Here is a 17947-nt window from a genome sequence, read left to right on the forward strand (position 1 = left end):
CAGTGATGCTGGTCTCCCCCTGTCCTCCAGATGACTAAAGGCAGTACCAGGAATTTACACATAAGCTCTTGGACATTCTCCTGTTGACTTCTACCTCCAGAGTGGCACTCCCCATGAATGAAGCTATTTTGGAGGTGTATCCTCTGAGGATATTGAACAAGATCAAACAAATCATCATCATTCTGGTTACACCAGCTTGTCTGAGGCAGGTCCAATACTCTTACCTGATTCATCTCATTTCCGGACTGGCCTTGCTCATCTGTCTTGGGATTCCGGTCCGACAGTCTGTCCTGATGTAACCATCATCCAACTCAGAGCTTGGCTCCTCAATGGTTCTCAGGGATAGAGGTTCCATGTTCGACAGAGGTACAACAGGTCCTATTTAATAGAAGAAAGATCTCTACTAGAAATACTTACCTTCAAAAATGGAAGAGATTTCACCATTGGTGTACCTAGCAACAGTGTTCATCAGTTTATTCTTCCCACTCCACTGTTCCTGATTATGTTGGATTTAAAGAAATCAGGTCTTTCCATGAGTTGTGTCAGAGTTCATTTGGTGGCTATTACAGTCCTTCATTCCCCTGTGCAGGAATTCACATTCTTTTTCAACCCATAATAAGATTCATCAAAGGGTCTGTTACCCTTATTCCACAAATCAGAGAACCTACTCCTGTATGCGATTTGAACTTGGTCCTTAATAGTCTTATCAAACCTTCTTTTGAGCTGATAGCTAAGTGTTCTCTGTTGCACTTATCTATGAAAATGGCATTCTTAGGGGCCATTACTTCTGTTCACAGAGTTGGGGAACTAAGAGCATTAATGGCTGATCCCTCGCCACCACTACTACGTTTTACTGTTTTCTTCAAGCGTAAGGTATCACCACATCCCAAGTTCATACCTAAAATATCCTCCAATTTTCATATTGACCAAGTTATCCACATTCCTGTGGTTTTTTTCCCCAAAGCTACAGGGGATTAGAGAGAGAACTGCCCTGCATATCTTGGACATTAGAAGGTTGTTAGCCTTTCATTTGGACAGAACCAAACCATTTATAAAGTCTTCTGGACTTTTTATGTCAGTTACATACAGATATAAACGATCCACAATCTCCATCCAAAGACTTTCAAAGTGGGTTTCCAGTTGTATTTTTGCTTGTTACAAGGCTGCCAATATTCAGCTCCACTGGTGAATAATAGCTCATTCTACAAGATCCCAAACTACCTCCATGGCAATATTAAAAAATGTAACAATTGAAGTAATTTGCAATGCGGCAACCTGGGCATCAGTGCACACTTTTCCCAAACGCTGCTTGCTGGTATGCTCCTCTATGTCAGGTGCTGCTGTTGGAATGGCAGTATGAGATCCAGCTCTGAATCCCCCTCCTCCTTCCCAGGATGCTGCCCAGGAGTAGCCTGAAGTGGAGCAGATATAGGGACAATAATCTGAGAAGGAGAGGTTATTCACTTTGTGCAGTAACTGGAGTTCCTTGAGATGTGTCCCCCTATGGATGCTCCATTATTCACCCTCCTTCCCCTTTGCTTTGGAGTTTTATCTCAAGGGACTTTGTGGTAGAGAAGGAGTTGAGGGGGGTTTGCCCACACAGTTCTCTATATCCTTGTTACAGGACACGATGATCTCTGGAGCCCATGCACAGGTCAAACAGGCACTGAAATAAAAAATATCTGATCAAAGGCACATGGGGCGCACATGCACCTGAAGTGAATCACCCACAGGGATACACATCTCGAAGATTTCCAGTTACCGCACAGAGTGAGTATCCTCCCCTTATCCTGGATTATCTTCTCTCCATAGTCATCGGGCCTGTCCATCAACTCATTGAGGGTACCTTTAGCAGCTATTAATGCCTTTCATCATCTGATAGAGAACTGCTCAGTTTTCACCCAGCTCACAATTGTAAGGTACTTAAAAGGCATTGTCAGAACATTCCTGTCGGTATCAAGACCTACTCCTGCTTGAGATCTAAACCTTGTACTATCAGCATTTATTAACCCATCATTTGATTCCTTGGCCTCCTGCTCCCATTTACACTTACCAGTGAAGAGGGTCTTCCTGACAGCTATCACCACAGCCAGGAGGGTGTGTGTGCTCTGAGCCCTTATGGCAGACCCATCTTATACGATCTCTCATAAAGAAAAAGTATCCCTCAGATTGCATCCCAAGTTTATCCCCAAAGATCCTTCTTACTTTCACTTGAAGAAGATGATTCAGCTACCTCTATTTTACCTGAAACCTCTCCACACTAGGGAAGACCGAAAACTCCATTCTGTAGATGTACACAGAGCTCTGGTGTTCTGTCTAGGCAGATCTTGAGAAGATCTCTGAGGTTATTCGTCTGCATTGCTGAGCAATGAATGGAGAGGCAATATCTTCCCAAAGGGCCTCAAGATGAATTTCCAATGGCATCATCCTCTATCAGCTTGCAGACACCCTTCCTCCTCAGTCTGTCAAGTCTCATTCTACCAGAACTCAAGCCTCTCTAGGAAAACTGTAGGGTGGCAACTAGGGGCTCCATTCACACACTTATCAGGCTCTATGCTCTGATTCAAGCCTTGGCTGAGGATGCTTCCTTTGGTTCAGCAATCCTAAAAAGTATTGTGCACCTACCTTGTCAGTAAGCACTGCTTGGGAGTTACCCACAGTGAATACGCATAGGCACCAGCTGAGACAGTTACTTTATAGTAACTGGAGTTCTTCATGATGGGTGATCCTTGTAGGTATTCACGACCCATCCTCCTTCCCCTCTGCTCAGCTCAGATGATTCATGGTAGAGTAGGAACTGGAGAGAGGGAGATGATCTGTGCCACCCCTCATTTGAAAGCAGAGGAGTTGAATGATGGACACATGGACCAACAGACACTGCTTTTGAATAATTTCTGGTACTAAGTGCACAGAGCGCATGTGCATCCATAGTGAATGCCCAAAGAGACCACACATCTGAAAGAATTTCAGTTCCTATAAGGTAAGTAAATTCCCTTTATTCTGAGATCGTGCTATTTTGAAATTACAATAATATAACTTGAATGAGAAGGTTTTAACTAGACACTTAAATGGGAGACCATGTCTTCCTTTTAAAAGGAAGTGAGGAGGAGCCCTGTGCATCAAACACTTAACTTCTAAATAATCTGGCTTAGAAATACAATTTAAAAAAGAAGCTTATGAGTTAGTTATGAATGCTATCTTTCAATTGTACAAAACCTAGACTATGCAGATTCCCTATACCCCCCAGAAATCTGTGCCTCTTACGTCAAGTCATGCCACTTTTTCCAGATATACCAGGGGTTCCCAAACTTGGTTGGTGGCTTGTTCCGGGTAAGCTCCTGGCGATCCACAAGACTCTTCGTTTACCTGAGCGTCTGCAGGTACGGCCGCTCGCAGCTCCCAGTGGCCACGGTTCGCCGTTCCTTGCCAATGGGACCTGTGGGAAGCGGCACGGCACGGCCACCGCTTCCCGCAGCTCCCATTGGCTGGGAACGGCAAACCGTGGCCACTGCGAGCGGCCATACCTGCAGACGCTCAGGTAAACAAAGAGTCTCGTGGCCCACCAGGGGCTTACCCTGAACAAGCTGCGAACCAAGTTTTGAAGCCTGAGATATACTGATCTACTCATGTACTATAGGGATGAGTATGGCATAAATGCTTACTGTGGTGAGATAGAAAACTCTTTCGTAGTTTGTAGAGGCCAAGACTACTTAGACAGGATGCTCCACTCTTCCCTAATGAAGTTCCCAGTAGCTTCCAACAGGAGCTGTTCTCAAATTTTTCCAGATCTTTGTTGAGTGTCTTTGATAAATAATCATTACTCAACTCCATAGTCTACCCAATGCATTTGTATTGTGGAGTGAGCAGTCAGATATGTTGAACAAGTAGACCAGATTGCTTTCATTCCACTGAAAGCCCAGAGGTAAACTTTGGAGATGAGAGAATCTGAGAAGGTTAAGGCAAAAAATGTGACAATAGTGAAATCAAGCAGGTAGTAACCACTGTAAAAATTGGCAGAATGTCTTAATTCTACCCCATTGTACTGGTAGTGATACTGTATATATGCCTATCAGGTGTTCTTAAAACAGCTTAATATATAGTATCTCTTATGTGGTTCACTATTTATGTGCAACAGTCAGCTATGCACATTGTAGTGGCTATAATTTAAAACGTCCGTTCTTTTATGGCTTAATCTTAATTTTTAGTATAGACTATATTTTGCTGCTTATATTTATTAACATTATTTTATAGTGCTTACAAGTATGCTAGGTACTTATTCATATTAAACTAACTGATTATATAAATTTTGCATTTGTTGTCCCATAGCAATATTTATCATGGAAATAGAGACAAATTGCCAGAATAAGAACATTTTATAGGTGGAAATCTGTCATAATGTGTTTTGCTAGTCTTTGTGTATGCTTTTGTTTTCTTCATTAGATAAAGCTATTGCAGTACTATCTGCCTGTTTAGAAAGTGACAGCCTCACTGCTCAGAGAATAGGAGCAGCTGCACTTTGGTCTTTGCTCCACAATTATCAGAAGGTTAGTATTTGGAAAATGCTTCCAATTAAAAAAAAAAAAAAAAAAAAAAAAACTTAACCTGCAGTAGTAATAGTTATATCCTTATACCATTTTTGCAATAATGTTGATTTACTATAAGATAGCTGTCCTGTAAAGTGTATCCTCTATGTACAATTATAAAATTAGGCCCCAATTCTGCAACTTGTTCAGCCTGGGCAGACACCCATGCCTGGGCAGATCCCATTGAAATGAATGAAGCTCCATGCAGCTGTAGGGATCCACTTCCAAAGAACAAGTTGCAGGATTGGGGCCTTAATAAATAAATCAAAAACCTACTCACTGGACGAATCAAATCCTTTAAAATTATTTTTAATTAAAATTAAATCACTAGTTTTCCTTTAAGAAGAGAAATACAAAGGAGAGACAAATTATTTTTCACATCAACCTAAGTAACATGATAGTGTTCTTGTAAGTTATCATGTAGCTTCTGAGATATGCTGATTATAATATGACATTTTTATGGCTTTAGAAGTCCCACAATATATGCCTTTTTGTACTGTGCTTTTTTTACCATGAAGTTTGCAAGAATGTCACTTGTGTTTGCCAATTTAATATTCCAAGCAATACTTGCTGACACCCCAAGCCATGGCTTGGGAAATGGGTTCCATTATTGCTGCAATTCATTGCTTGCCTGTTTATTTTTCACAAATGCAGTATACATGACGGTATAATCACTTGTTGCTCTGTAAATTCTTGAATGCTATATTCTGTTGGCTTGCTGCCAAAAAATAGCTGTGGGTTGAAGACATAGCCTGATTTTAAGAGCATCAGCATGTGGGAATAAATGTAGTTATTGGATTATTCTTATTTGTGCTACAGGCAAAAGTGACTTTGAAGAATCCATCAATAAAGAGAAGAGTAGATGAGGCTTATTCTTTAGTGAAGAAAAGTAAGTTATTGGAGAATTTAGTTTCCATCTCAAAGGCGTAACAGCCAATTCTGTAATTTTTCTGTGAAAAGAAATCATTAATACACTATACTGCTCTGCAGTACAACAGAAAGGAAGCATTTTGTTGTGTTGTAAGTTTTTTCTAAAATTTTGGGTTCTGCTTGATGATCCTTTTAAATCCACATGTGTTTTGCTGTTCAGCATCTTTTTCCAAAATAAAATAAAAAAAACCTTCTGGTGACAAATTGTAAATAAGATTTGTGTGGTGGTAATTGCTAAGGATTAGTCTGCGAGATGCATTTGATTGTGCTGGCAGCAAAATGATTTTGTTGCCACAGACTTTCTCTGTGCTAAAACCTTGTATTTTGGTGATAAGAACCACTGCCCAGTTAGAAGTGACCTCACTTAACCTTGCTGAACTCAGCTACACAGGAAAGACCAGAATACTGTGCTATCCTGACAGTATTGCTCTGTAAATTGGCTGTTTTTTACTTTGACTTTTTAAAAGCATGCTGACTGCTTTAAGAAATTGCAGTTAGCTATCATTTGGACAACGTTTACATAATAGATAACTGTACTTGCAAGCAGTCCAAAAAAAGATCAAAAGCATCTCTAATTGGACATTTCTCTGAGCAGCACTGTGGAGTGGGGTTGTAGCTACAGTAGCTAATATGTGGGCATGTTCGTTCTGCTCATTTTCATCGGGAACCTGCTCCTGCAAAGACTTATGTGCATGCTTACCTTTAAGCACCCGAGCACTCCTAGTGAGTTCAGTCAGTCTGTACATGCTCTTCAGTACACGCACACATCATTGCGCAAATGGGGCTAAATTGCCATATTTGTTTACAAGACAGAGTGGCCAGCAAATGGCTGCTAAATTCAGATGATTTTTGTTTTATTTTGGAGTAGGTTAGCCCTGGTTAGATGGATTTTTGCCAGCATATCTGATGACCATCCTGTGTTAGGAAATACATTTTAAGTTCTATATAATGAATGTACAGTGGTTTTCTTTCCACTCATTTGTGTGTTGTGTTCTGTTTGTACTGTTCCAGCTTATTCATTCAATAGGTTAAAAGTACCGTATTTTCCGGTGTATAAGACGACTGGGCGTATAAGACGACCCCCAACTTTTCCAGTTAAAATATAGAGTTTGGGATATACTCGCCGTATAAGACTACCCCTCTTCCAACGCACACCAAAAAAAAATTAAAAAAACATCAGATTTGATTTCAATATGGTAATTTTAATTCAAATGCTTATGACATGCAGGTACTTAGCAGGAAAACTGTCACTTATAAACATAAGGCTGTTTGTCATCAAACATGTAAACATAAAACAGTGCAAGTGGATTAAACTTTTCCTAATTCACTCTAAAGCTGAAAGGAAGGATAAGACAATAAACCCATGGGAGCTGCCATGCTGTTTGTTTTCTAAGCTGTCAACCAAACTGGAACTGATGATGATAGGAGGAAGATAACAAACAAGAGAGAGAGAGCAACTGCCGGGCAAGTCCCTGGCGAGTTAGCAACGCCCATCATAACTGCAAGCTACGGTATTTTTACAGGTTTTGCTGGCGTGACAGTTTCCCTTTAAAAGCCTTCAAAATCCTCCTGTTCGTCATCTGATACCATAAGTACATCAATGACATCTTGTGATACATTTGTAAGGCAGTCATCGTATGGATCGAATTCCGTATCAGATGGTGTGGTCTCAGCTTCGGCTTCCTCTTCATCTTGCCACAAGTAGTCGTCCTCCATACCATCTAATTAATTTGATATGCCACACTTCTTGAAAGACTTGATTACTGTTTCTGCATCAATATCATTCCAGGCTTTTATGACAAACTTGCACAAAACATCCAACTGTGGAGCACGCATGTTTCCTCCTTTTGTGAATGACTTTTCGCCGCTAACCATCCATTCATTCCACTGTTCTTGAATGCGATCTTTAAATGGCTTGTTTAGGCACACATCCAGTGGCTGTACCAACGATGTCAATCCTGCAGGAATAACTGCCGCATCTGTGTTTAGTCTTGCAAGCATTTGCTTGGTGCTGGGAGTTAAATGAGCCCTGAACATATCCCACACCAGTAGACTACATTTTTTAATAAGTCCACCTGGTCGCCTGCTCCATACATTATCAAGCCATAGCTTTACCCCTTCTTCATCCATCCAGCATTTTTCATTCACATGTACAAAACAACCAACAGGGAACTTGAATTTCGGCATTGTTTTTCTTTTAAAAATAATCATTGGTCTCAGTTTGGCGCCATCAGCTGTGCATCCTAGTACCACTGTAAAACTGGACTTCTCATGTCCTGTTGTTTTAATTAAAATTGTTTTTTCACCTTTTTGATGGACAGTTTTATTTCCAACCATATCAAAATTCATTGGAGTTTCATCCATATTTCCAATACTACTTAACGCATAGCCATGTTTAGTGCGCTGTTGTATTACGTATCGATGGAAACTATTTACTTTGCTATCAAGATCTGCAGGTAATTTTGGGGCAATTTTAATCTTTTGCCTCAGTACCATATTATGCCTTCCCATGAATCTAGTACACCAGGATACAGTGGCCTTAAATCTGTTGCTGTGATCTGGGTTAGATTTGGCCCACTGAAGTGCAAACAAATGTATTTTATTTCGTGTCACTACATAACCGTTTTGGCGATGCTCATTCACCATGTCTGCTACATGTTTTTCGAGTTCTGGCCAATGTGGAGTGCCTCTTCTTAATGCACACTTACCCCTTGGCATACTCTTTAATGCTTTTTCATTTGCTTTCCAGTCCCGAACCATCTTTTCTGTTACTCCATATTGTCTTGCAGCAGCGCAGTTATTATGTTCCATGGCAAAGTTTACAACTTTTAGTTTGAAACTGGCTTCATATTTCTTTCTTCTTGCTGGTGGAGCCATGATGGGGTTTTGACTGTTGGACATTTGTATACTGTACTGTATGTACTGGTGCTATACTGTATGAACAGGTACAGATACTGGTGCTGTACTGTATGTGGTACCCGGTATACAACAACCAGCCAATCACGGCAAGCGATGTACCTTACCGGCGATTGGCTGCTTGTTGTATACAAAGCCTGCTTGGATTGGTCAGCTCTCCCTGCCTGCCCAGCCCTCCCTGTCTCCAAGACTATCAGAGCGGTAGCGCAAACACGCCTCTTTCACCCGTCTGGCCCGCCCTTGTATCCTATTACCTCCTTCTCTGCCTCTCAGATCTCGCACATGCGCGCCTGCGCCGCTTCACTGCAGTCCTCAGGAGCGAGATCTGAGAGGCAGAGAAGGAGGTACGGTAATAGGATACAAGGGCGGGCCAGACGGGTGAAAGAGGCGTGTTTTTCTGGGCACAGCGCCGCTCTTATCTCTTTTTTCCATACCCCGGGCGTCCCGGACGCCTGCAGCTTGCTCCGCCCTTCACTTACACCTTCCCGGTGAGGCGCCCCCTCACCTCGTCATTGGGCGGGGATGCGGCCGCAGCCGTTTTTGAGCTCCCCCCACCATATGCGGCGACCGCAGATTCTCCAGTCCGGCTCGGAAGTTTCAGCACCCGCCCTATAAGACGACACCCGGCGTATAAGACGACCCCCGACTTTTGAGAAGATTTTCCTGGGTTAAAAAGTAGTCTTATACGCCAGAAAATACAGTACTTGCGATTGGAATGTCTTGTTTGCCTGGCAAAATCATTGTACTTTACAGTACCTTGTACGTCCATAGAGCTATATAAAAACAGCATATGCTGCTGGGAAAGCTTTCATGACTTTACAAGGCCGAGCAGGCTTCCAACTAGGGGAGTGAGTGGGAATGTACTGGTTGGGGCACCTTAGAAATCCTTTCAGAGTACAGGTGACTCGACTTCTGAAATGCATCAGTAGCCTTGTTTTAGCCTTGTCCCTTCCCCACTCTACCCTGCGCTCTGGAGGAGTTGTAGTAGAAGCATAGTCTCATTCATGCTGAGGCAACTGCCAAGGATACACTGGGTAGAGCCTGAGCAAAGACTCGTTTGCCTTCCTTGTCCCAGTTGATTGGAAATTTCCAAGGGTATTGTATTAGTAAATGTTTTGTAATGTCTTTTTTGTAGAAACAAAGACAGCAATATGAAATGCCAGTACAGGATATTGCTGTAAAATATTTGAGGGGAACGCGACTGCCAATTTGTTGTGCAGATTATAAAATGTGCGCGTTAGCAAGAGGCTCTTGAGTCTGTGGGTTTGATGTAACCTTTGAAATCCTAGTATGTGAAATATTGAAAGGTAACTGAAAAGCTCTGAAGTCTTGTTTTTTTTTCCCTCTTTAGCTCCTTCACAGCCAGAAGGAAACCAGCTAAAAGCCTATCACTTAAAATGTCTAGAGAATCTAGTGAGACTTCTCAATAGTTAATGACTGTTGGTGAGTTCTCATGTTGAAGGCGGATTGCTTACTCCATGGAAGACTGGAATTTAAAGAAAAGATTTCTAACGCTGCAATTTGTGGAGGCATCGTGTCACAGAAAAAATTTACTACGTCTTTGGGAAGGGAGTTGATCACCTAACACCAAAGAAATAATATAGATTATGGTTGAAACAGCATATACTGTATTCCCAATGGGAAATTGTGGTGATACTGCATCTGGGAAATGCAAAAGGAAAATGAGAACATGGGGGTAGGGGGAGAGGAGGAAAGGCTATGAGAAATTAATAATTTTATTAAATTATGTGTTGAAATTATTACTGGAAAATATTAGTGGTTGGTTTGAGCCCATCTAAATAAAGTTTTTTTTATTAAAATAAATTTTAGTTGTGGATCATAATTTATAGATGAGTGTAAAACATGAAAAAGGAAGGAATGCAACTACTCACTTAGGAGGGGTGTGTGAATTTTTACATCTGCTATGCTGAGATACCCTGGTATATCATCATAATTAGGCGTCGAACAGCAAGAGTAAATCTTAATTCTTCAAGTGCTTGCACATATCTATTCCAATTAGGTGTGTGCACGCTACGTGCACAGTCGTCAGAATGTTTTTCCTCTAGCAGCACCCGTTGGGTCAGCTGTGGAGCCCCCTAGAGTAGCACCTCCATATGGCGCTCAATACATGACCTCAGTTCCTTCTTACAGCCCATGACAGTCGTTGGAACTGTGGCTTGCTTTCGCAAGTGCTCCCCTAGTTCTTCTATAGTTCAGTGTATATAGTTTTCTTAGTTTCATAGTTTATAGCTTATAGTTAAGGCTACAATTTGGTCACGGAGGTCGCGGAAGTAACAGAATCTGTGACTTCAGTCTGCAGCCGCTGGGAACTGCAGGGTACCCCCACCTCCCATGGGGGCCCGGAGCTGCGGGGTATCCCTGCCGCCACCGGTGGTGGGGGGGAATCCCCCAGCTGTTCCCCAGCTGCCGGGGCTGCGGGCACTATGGGGGAATCCCCTGGCAGCTCCCCAGCCTCCACAGCTCCCTAGCCACTGCAAGAGGTAGGGAATCCCCTGCAGCTCCCTAGCCGCCACAGGTAGGGGTCTCTCCCAGCCACAGGGCAGGATCGGCAGCTCCCAGCCACAGGAGGGCAGGGTGCTGGACCCCCCTCCCTCCCCGTTTCGTCATGGACATGTTTAGTAAAGGTCAGGGACAGGTCACAGCTTCTGTGAATTTTCGTTAATTGCCCGTGACCTGTCCTTGACTTTTACTAAAAACGTCCATAACAAAATCATAGCCTTACTTATAGTTATTTTGTTAGTGTATAGGAGTGCGGGGGGGGGGGGGGGGGGTTTCTTCCCCACCCCAACTTTCCTGTTTCCCTTGGGATTCGGGGCATGCCTTGATCCCAAGGATTTAAGCCCCACAAGCCCATGCCAACGGGCGACCCCCACGACTCTTGCCTCAACTGTCTGTAGGAAGCACACCAGGCTGACAAGATTTGCAAAGGGTTCTGTCCCAGAACTTAGAAGGAGTGGGACTTTAGTTTAAAACAGCTCCTCATGGAGGTGGCTCTGAAACCTCAGCCCACCACGGCATGGCAGGATCCGGCACAGAGTTCTATGCAGAGCGCTCTGGCCTCTATAAGAGAAGCAGTGCCAAGGAAGGACTCTGGGCATAGAGACCATCGGCACCGTCACTCCCTGGCACCAAAGCTAGTGGAGACTGCAAGGTGTACCGGTCTCATTCCCCGGTGCCACAGAAGCAGCACTGGAAACAGGACAGGGACTGACCCCCTACACCAAGGTCTGCTGCCCTGGAAGCCACCATTGGGTGCATCCTACAGAGGAGTACCTGGCGCCAAAGGTTCATGAGCCGGCACCGTCAACTTCGGCCCCGCAGAACAAACGAGAGAGGCAGGGGCAGCAGGGTCCTACCCCCAAATCAAAGGAGTCTAAGCGACTAGTCCTTTTCTGATGCAAGGTCTATTCGACCAGGGCTTTAGAACTCAGTATTGCCTACCAGCAGGCAATCCTGAGCAGGTACAGCTTCAACTCCTGGAACTCCATGCTAAAATTCAGGGACCTGGTACCCGCCAAGTCCAGGGAGGAGTTTGGGGCTACTGTTGAAGAGTGCAAAGCAGTGGCACGGACCTTGTTACAGGCCACACTGGACGCTGTGGACTCGGCGGCGCGCACTTTGTCCTCTGGCATCGGCATGAGGCATAGCTCATGGCTCCAGGCCTCGGGGCTGCCACCCGAGGTGCAACAGACCCTCCAGGACCTCCCATTTCATGGGGCGGGCCTGTTTGTGGAGCAAACTGACTCCAGGCTGCATAGCCTTAAAGACTGTAGGGCTACGCTGAAGTCACTAGGGGTGCATACCCCAGCCACTTTGCGGAAACACTAAACCTCAGCCCTCACAGTGCCTCTACCAGCCATGCCCTAGACAGGTCTTCTCTAGGTAGCGTGGCAGGAACGGCAGGCGCAAGCTGTCTCAGCCCTCATCTAACCAGGGCCAGGCGCGCACTTCCTCAGGCTCTAAGCAGGTCTTTTGAAGGTGCTCCCGGGGATGACGTACCAGCCATTGGACCGGATCCTCATCCCTGCTTCCTGAATCGTTTATCCCACTTCTACCGTGCTTTGTCCTAAATAACATCAAATGCTGGGTTCTTCGCACGGTAGAAGTGGTATATTCTCTCCAATTCTGCTCCTCCCCTCCCTTCCACCCCACTTCCCTGTCCCTCTTCAGGGACCCTTCTCACGAGCACCTCCTTGCGCAGGAGGTGCAGACACTCCTCGCCGCAAGGGCAGTGGAGGAGGTTCCTCAGGAGCTACTCCCGTTATTTCCTAATTCCCAAAGCCAAGGGGGGTGGGGAGAATGTCTCAGACCCACTCTAGACCTGCGAGGCCTCAACAGATTCATGAGGAAGTTGAAGTACTGCGTGGTCTGCCTAAACTCTATTATCCCTTCTCTGTATCCAGGAGTCTGGTATGCCACCCTTGACCTCAAGGATGCGTACTTCCACATATCCATATGCCCTGCTCACAGACGGTTCCTCAGAACAATCAATACCAATTCACGGTCCTTCCCTTCAGCCTGTCAACAGCCCCCTGAGTATTCATCAAGTGTTTGTTGGTCATGGCAGCCTTCCTCCATACCCATACCTCGACGACTGTCTGCTTGGGGGCGCTCCAGGGATCAGTGGACTCACAGATCCACTTTGTGAGATCCACCTTTGACAGATTGGGCCTTCTCCTTAACGAGAGCAAGTCAACCCTGGTGCCAACTCAAAGGATAGAGTTTATCGGGGCAGTGCTGGACTCGGGTTGGGTCAGCGCGTTCCTGCTAGAGGCCCGCTTTCAAGCAAAGTCAGAGATCATACAAGGCCTCAGACGCTACCCCACCACCATGGTTCGGGGCTGTCTCAGGCTTCTCGGTCATATGGCATCTTACACATACGTGGTTAAGCATGCCAGAATGTGCCTCAGATCTCTCCAGGCTTGGCTCGCAACAGTCTGGACATAGTAGTGACCCTTCCGGCGCAGGTCGTCCAGTCCCTTGGCTGGTGGCTCAACCCTCAGGACATGTACAAAGGAGTCCCCTTCCACAGGCCCCAGTTCTCCCTCTCCCTGGTAACAGACACGTCAGCACTGGGGTATGGTGCACACCTGGGGGGACCTTCAGACACAGGGCCTCTGGTCCCAGGATGAGCTCTCGCTCCATATCAACATCAAGGACTTGAAGGATGTACGACTAGCATGCCAAACCTTCCAGGTTCATCTGTGGGGTCAGTGCGTGGGAGTTATGATGGACAACACAACTGCAATGTTTTATATAAACAAGCAAGGCTCTTCCCTGTGTCAGGAAGCCCTCCAGCTGTGGGAGTTCTGCATAGCCCGCTCCATTCACCTGGAGGCGACGTACCTCAGAGATTCACAGAATGAGCTGGGGGAGTACCTCAGCAGATCCTTCCGCAATGACGAGTGGTCCATCCAGCCAGATGTCATTTACACCATTTTCCAAAGGTGGGGAACTCCCTATGTTGACCTATTCACCACTCGGAGCAACAGGAAGTACCAACGGTTCTGCTCCTTTAGAAACCACAGCCAGGGCTCCCTCGCAGATGCTTTTCTCCTCGCCTGGTCAGATCATCTGCTGTACGTGTTCCCGCCATTTCAGCTTGTGCACAAGGTCCTGCTCAAAATCCGCCAGGACCACGCAACGGTCATAGTGGTGACGCCGCCATGGTCCCACCAGCATTGGTACACCACACTCCTGCTCGGAGTTGGTTAAGGAAGTCCTGCTTGGTAGCAGGAAGCCCTCCACTAGGGCCACCTATCTGGCCAAGTGGAAAAGGTTTGCCATCTGGTGCTCCCAGGGCCGCACTCTGCCATTGTAGGCTTCCATTCCTCTCATCTTGGAGTACCTGTTACACCTTAAGCAGCTTCTTCAATCAAGGTGCACTTGGCAGCTGTCTCTGCATTCCACCCGGAAGTGGCAGGGCACTCTGTCTTTGCCAACCCCATGGTTGACCACATCCTCAAAGGTCTGGAGGGTCTGTACCCACAGATTCAGCAGCCGATGCCTACGTGGGACCTCAACCTGGTTCTTTCCAAACTGCTGGGGCCTCCATTTGAACCACTGGCTACTTGTTCGCTTCTGTACCTATCATGGAAGATTGTCTTTCTAGTCGCCATTACTCCGGCAAGGATGGTCTCAGAACTTAAGGCTTATACCTCCGACCCTCCCTACATAGTTTTCTGTAAGGACAAGGTGCAGCTTAGACCTCACCCTGCGTTCCTTCCAAAGATTGTGTCCCAATTTCACTCCAACCAGGACATTTTCCTGCTGGTGTTTTATCCTAAATCTCATGCAAGCAGCCGGGAACAAAGACTCCACTCACTGGATGTTCGATGGGCGCTCACCTTTTACATCAAGCGCACGAGGCCATTCTGAAAATCGAACCAGCTGTTCGTGGCAGTGGCAGACCGTATGAAAAGTCTTCTGGACTCATCATAGAGGATCTCATGGATCACCACTTGCATCCGCACCTGCTACGAATTGGCCAACGTGCTAACCCTGGCACTCATGGCACATTCCACAAGGGCGCAGGCCTCCTCGATGGCATTCCTGGCCCAGGTGCCGATTCAAGAGATCTGCAGTGTGGAGACGTAGTCCTCAGTGCACACTTTCGCTGCTCACTACGCGATTACCCAGCACGCCAGAGACGATGCGGTATTCGGCAGAGCAGTGCTCCAGTCTGTGATTCCATAACTCTGACCCCACCGCCTAGGTAACGCTTGGGAGTCACCTAATTGGAATCGATATGAGCAAGCACTCGAAGAAAAAATGGTTACTCATCTTCTTGTAACTGTTGTTCTTCGAGATGTGTTGCTCATGTCCATTCCAAACCCACCTGCCTTCCCCTCTGTCGGAGTAGCCGGCAAGAAGGAACTGAGGAGGCGGCAGGTCGGCAGGGACCTATATTCACCGCCATGGAGGCGCCACTCCAGGGGGCTCCATAGCTGACCTGACGGGTGCTGCTAGGGGAAAAACTTTCTGACAACTGTGCATGTGGCACACACACACATTAATTGGAATGGATATGAGCAACACATCTCGAAGAACAACAATTATGAGAGGGTGAGTAACCATTTTTTCCCATGGATTTTTCAGTTTAAAGTTAGAACCTTTACTTTAAAATGTGTACAAGAGAAGTCCCTATTGATACTGCAGTGACAGTTATGTTAACGTAGCAGCTCTTATGTCTGTGCAAGTGTTTGAGGCTCTTCTGTTGGAAATCAGAATGGAAAAGTTATAATTGCAACATTGTAAGAGACACTTCCAGAAACTGTGTTTATTATTTGTAGAGTTCTGGTGCTTTACAAAAACCACAGAGACAGAGTGCTACCTTGAAGAGATTAGACTGTTAGGCAGGTCTGTGTATCCTTAAACTGCTATCATGTCATTAATATCATCATGGTTTTCCTAATAAATTCTAGATAGATTCAGGAACATCGGAGAGTGGTAAGAGTGTCACCATATAGTGCCTGGCTGAGACTCCATTGCAAGTGCTTCCGAGATCCATTACAGGGCTGCTTTGCTTCTCCCTAGGTACACATGGTGTTTTCATGATTCCCCCAGGGAGAACTGACACACAATCATTTCAAAATGAGCAAAGAGCCGGCTAAGCGTGAACAAACCTCTAAGAAACACCTGAAGCAGAGATTTGAGTCTCCATTTTTAACTGTCCTACTTCTCCTATAGACCAGACACAAAAGACTGGCACTTTTGAAAACTGATCTATCTTTGTTTATTTCTGAAATTAGATTCTGTCAATAATTATAAAACTGTGCAACTTTATAACATAATAATAGACATTGCCATGATGCAGATAACATTGGGATAGCTCACTATCAGGACGGTGGTGGCTCAGATGAAAATCAGCGAAATCCTGGGTGATTTTCCTGAAAGGAGAAAAGAAGTCCTTTAGATCATCAAGGCCTGATTCTCCACTTCCTTGCACATTGCATAGTCATTTATCCTGGTGAAGCTGCTGTGAAATGCTGCCAACGTCTGCCATTCTGACCTAGTAGTGTTTTACACCCACTTTGAATAAGTGTAAATGACTGCACAAAATGCAAGGCAGTGGGGAGTCAGGACTACAGTCTCTAATTGATGAAGTAGATTATGTAGAAAGTCATCACAACAGTTCTAATGTATGTACTTTATGATTCTCTGAGGAACTGGAAACCGCAGACATTACTGCTTTCCTTCAGAATCTATTGTTTAAAGATTTTTCTGAAAAGGCAACTAATGAACAGGCACATAAAACGTTAACTGTCCCAACTCATCCGACAGACACACAAAAAGCCAGGCCTTTCACTGCCAAATTCATTAATTTTAAACGTAAGGAATTTATTATGCATTTAACAGGAGAGCGCAGAAAGCTATTATATCAATGTAAAAATATACTTTTCCCAAATTTACCATGTGGATTCAATAAATCAGAGACACAGAATGGTAGTTGTCTAGCTAACTCAAAAGCCAGTTGTATTTGGTTGATGTAAAAAAAAATTTTTTTTTCTCTGTAGAGGTACAGAAATTGAAAAGCTCTTCACTATTGTGAGGAAAGAATCACACATGCACACTCAAGGAATAAAAACCATACAAGATTCTGCAGCTCAAAGGAAGACCTGCCTGGAAGATTACAAGCATGGTGACAAATGACCTGTCTACATTCTGAACTTTTAAATTCTGCAGAGACAAGAGTTCTTTATGCTAATTGGTATCTGATATTGATGTGTCTAACAAATAGTCTAAGAAAAATTTCACTCAAATCCAGGTGCAGTACAATGGTTGTAATAGAATTGGATCTCCTTTTTAATTATATCATTTTGAATGTATTAAGTTATTTGTGTTCCTTTATCCAATTACTCCTATTGTAAAATGTAGGTAAATGCTTGTTATATTTGTTGCTACAGCAAATCTTACTCTATTAATTGTATATCTCAAATTCACATCCAGACAAGTTGTTTATATTTCTCAACATTTTATTTATGAAGCAATAATGGGAGGCAGTTTTAACTGTTCCCTATCATGATTAAACTAAATATGGCTTAGGAAATTGGTCCCAATTTGTACTCAAGCTGGCTAAAATTCTTAATGTAGAATTTGTCAGAGACAGAAGACGTTGTCATGCAGTAGGAAAGGGTTTTTTTTTCCTCTGCTCTCTTGTTCATGCTCATGCTGTTATTTTCAACCAGTGTATACTAATAACTCATGTTAAAAAGTGCCCCGTTGGTGACATACTAATACATTTCTATCATGAAAGCTAAATATTTAACAAAATCCGAGAACATATAACAGACATGTAGTGCCACACCAAACATTCACCTTCATCTCTTCTAGGAAATGGTTGAAGAAACCACATATATTTCTCTGTCAGACTTCCTGTACGAGGGTCCTTAAAGCTACTTGTACAAACATAGACACCATTGTACAGACTTAAAGACTTAAGATGGAAAGTTACTGAAAATTCATATGCAAAATGGCAAATAAGCAAAACCTGGCTT

At 44.4% G+C, this 17947-nt stretch overlaps 1 protein-coding gene across 7 annotated transcripts in view; it reads left to right on the plus strand.

Moving 5' to 3' along the window:
- The window catches only part of RTTN (rotatin), a 179007-nt gene extending 161729 nt beyond the window's left edge, over positions 1–17278 (plus strand). For 6 of the 7 annotated variants that reach the window (XM_008164415.4, XM_024102084.3, XM_042860404.2 and 3 more), the window contains 3 exons: positions 4441–4544; positions 5403–5472; positions 9781–10253. In XM_008164415.4, coding sequence (XP_008162637.2) covers positions 4441–4544; positions 5403–5472; positions 9781–9863 — 257 coding nt within the window. In that variant the 3' untranslated portion in view covers positions 9864–10253. Of the gene's footprint in view, positions 1–4440; positions 4545–5402; positions 5473–9780; positions 10254–16966 lie in introns of those variants that run through there. The other variant, XM_065585178.1, reaches the window with a different exon arrangement.
- The last annotated feature ends 669 nt before the right edge of the window (positions 17279–17947 follow it).

Source organism: Chrysemys picta, chromosome 2 (genome assembly GCF_011386835.1).
Source record: "Chrysemys picta bellii isolate R12L10 chromosome 2, ASM1138683v2, whole genome shotgun sequence".
Taxonomy (NCBI): Eukaryota; Metazoa; Chordata; order Testudines; family Emydidae; genus Chrysemys; species Chrysemys picta.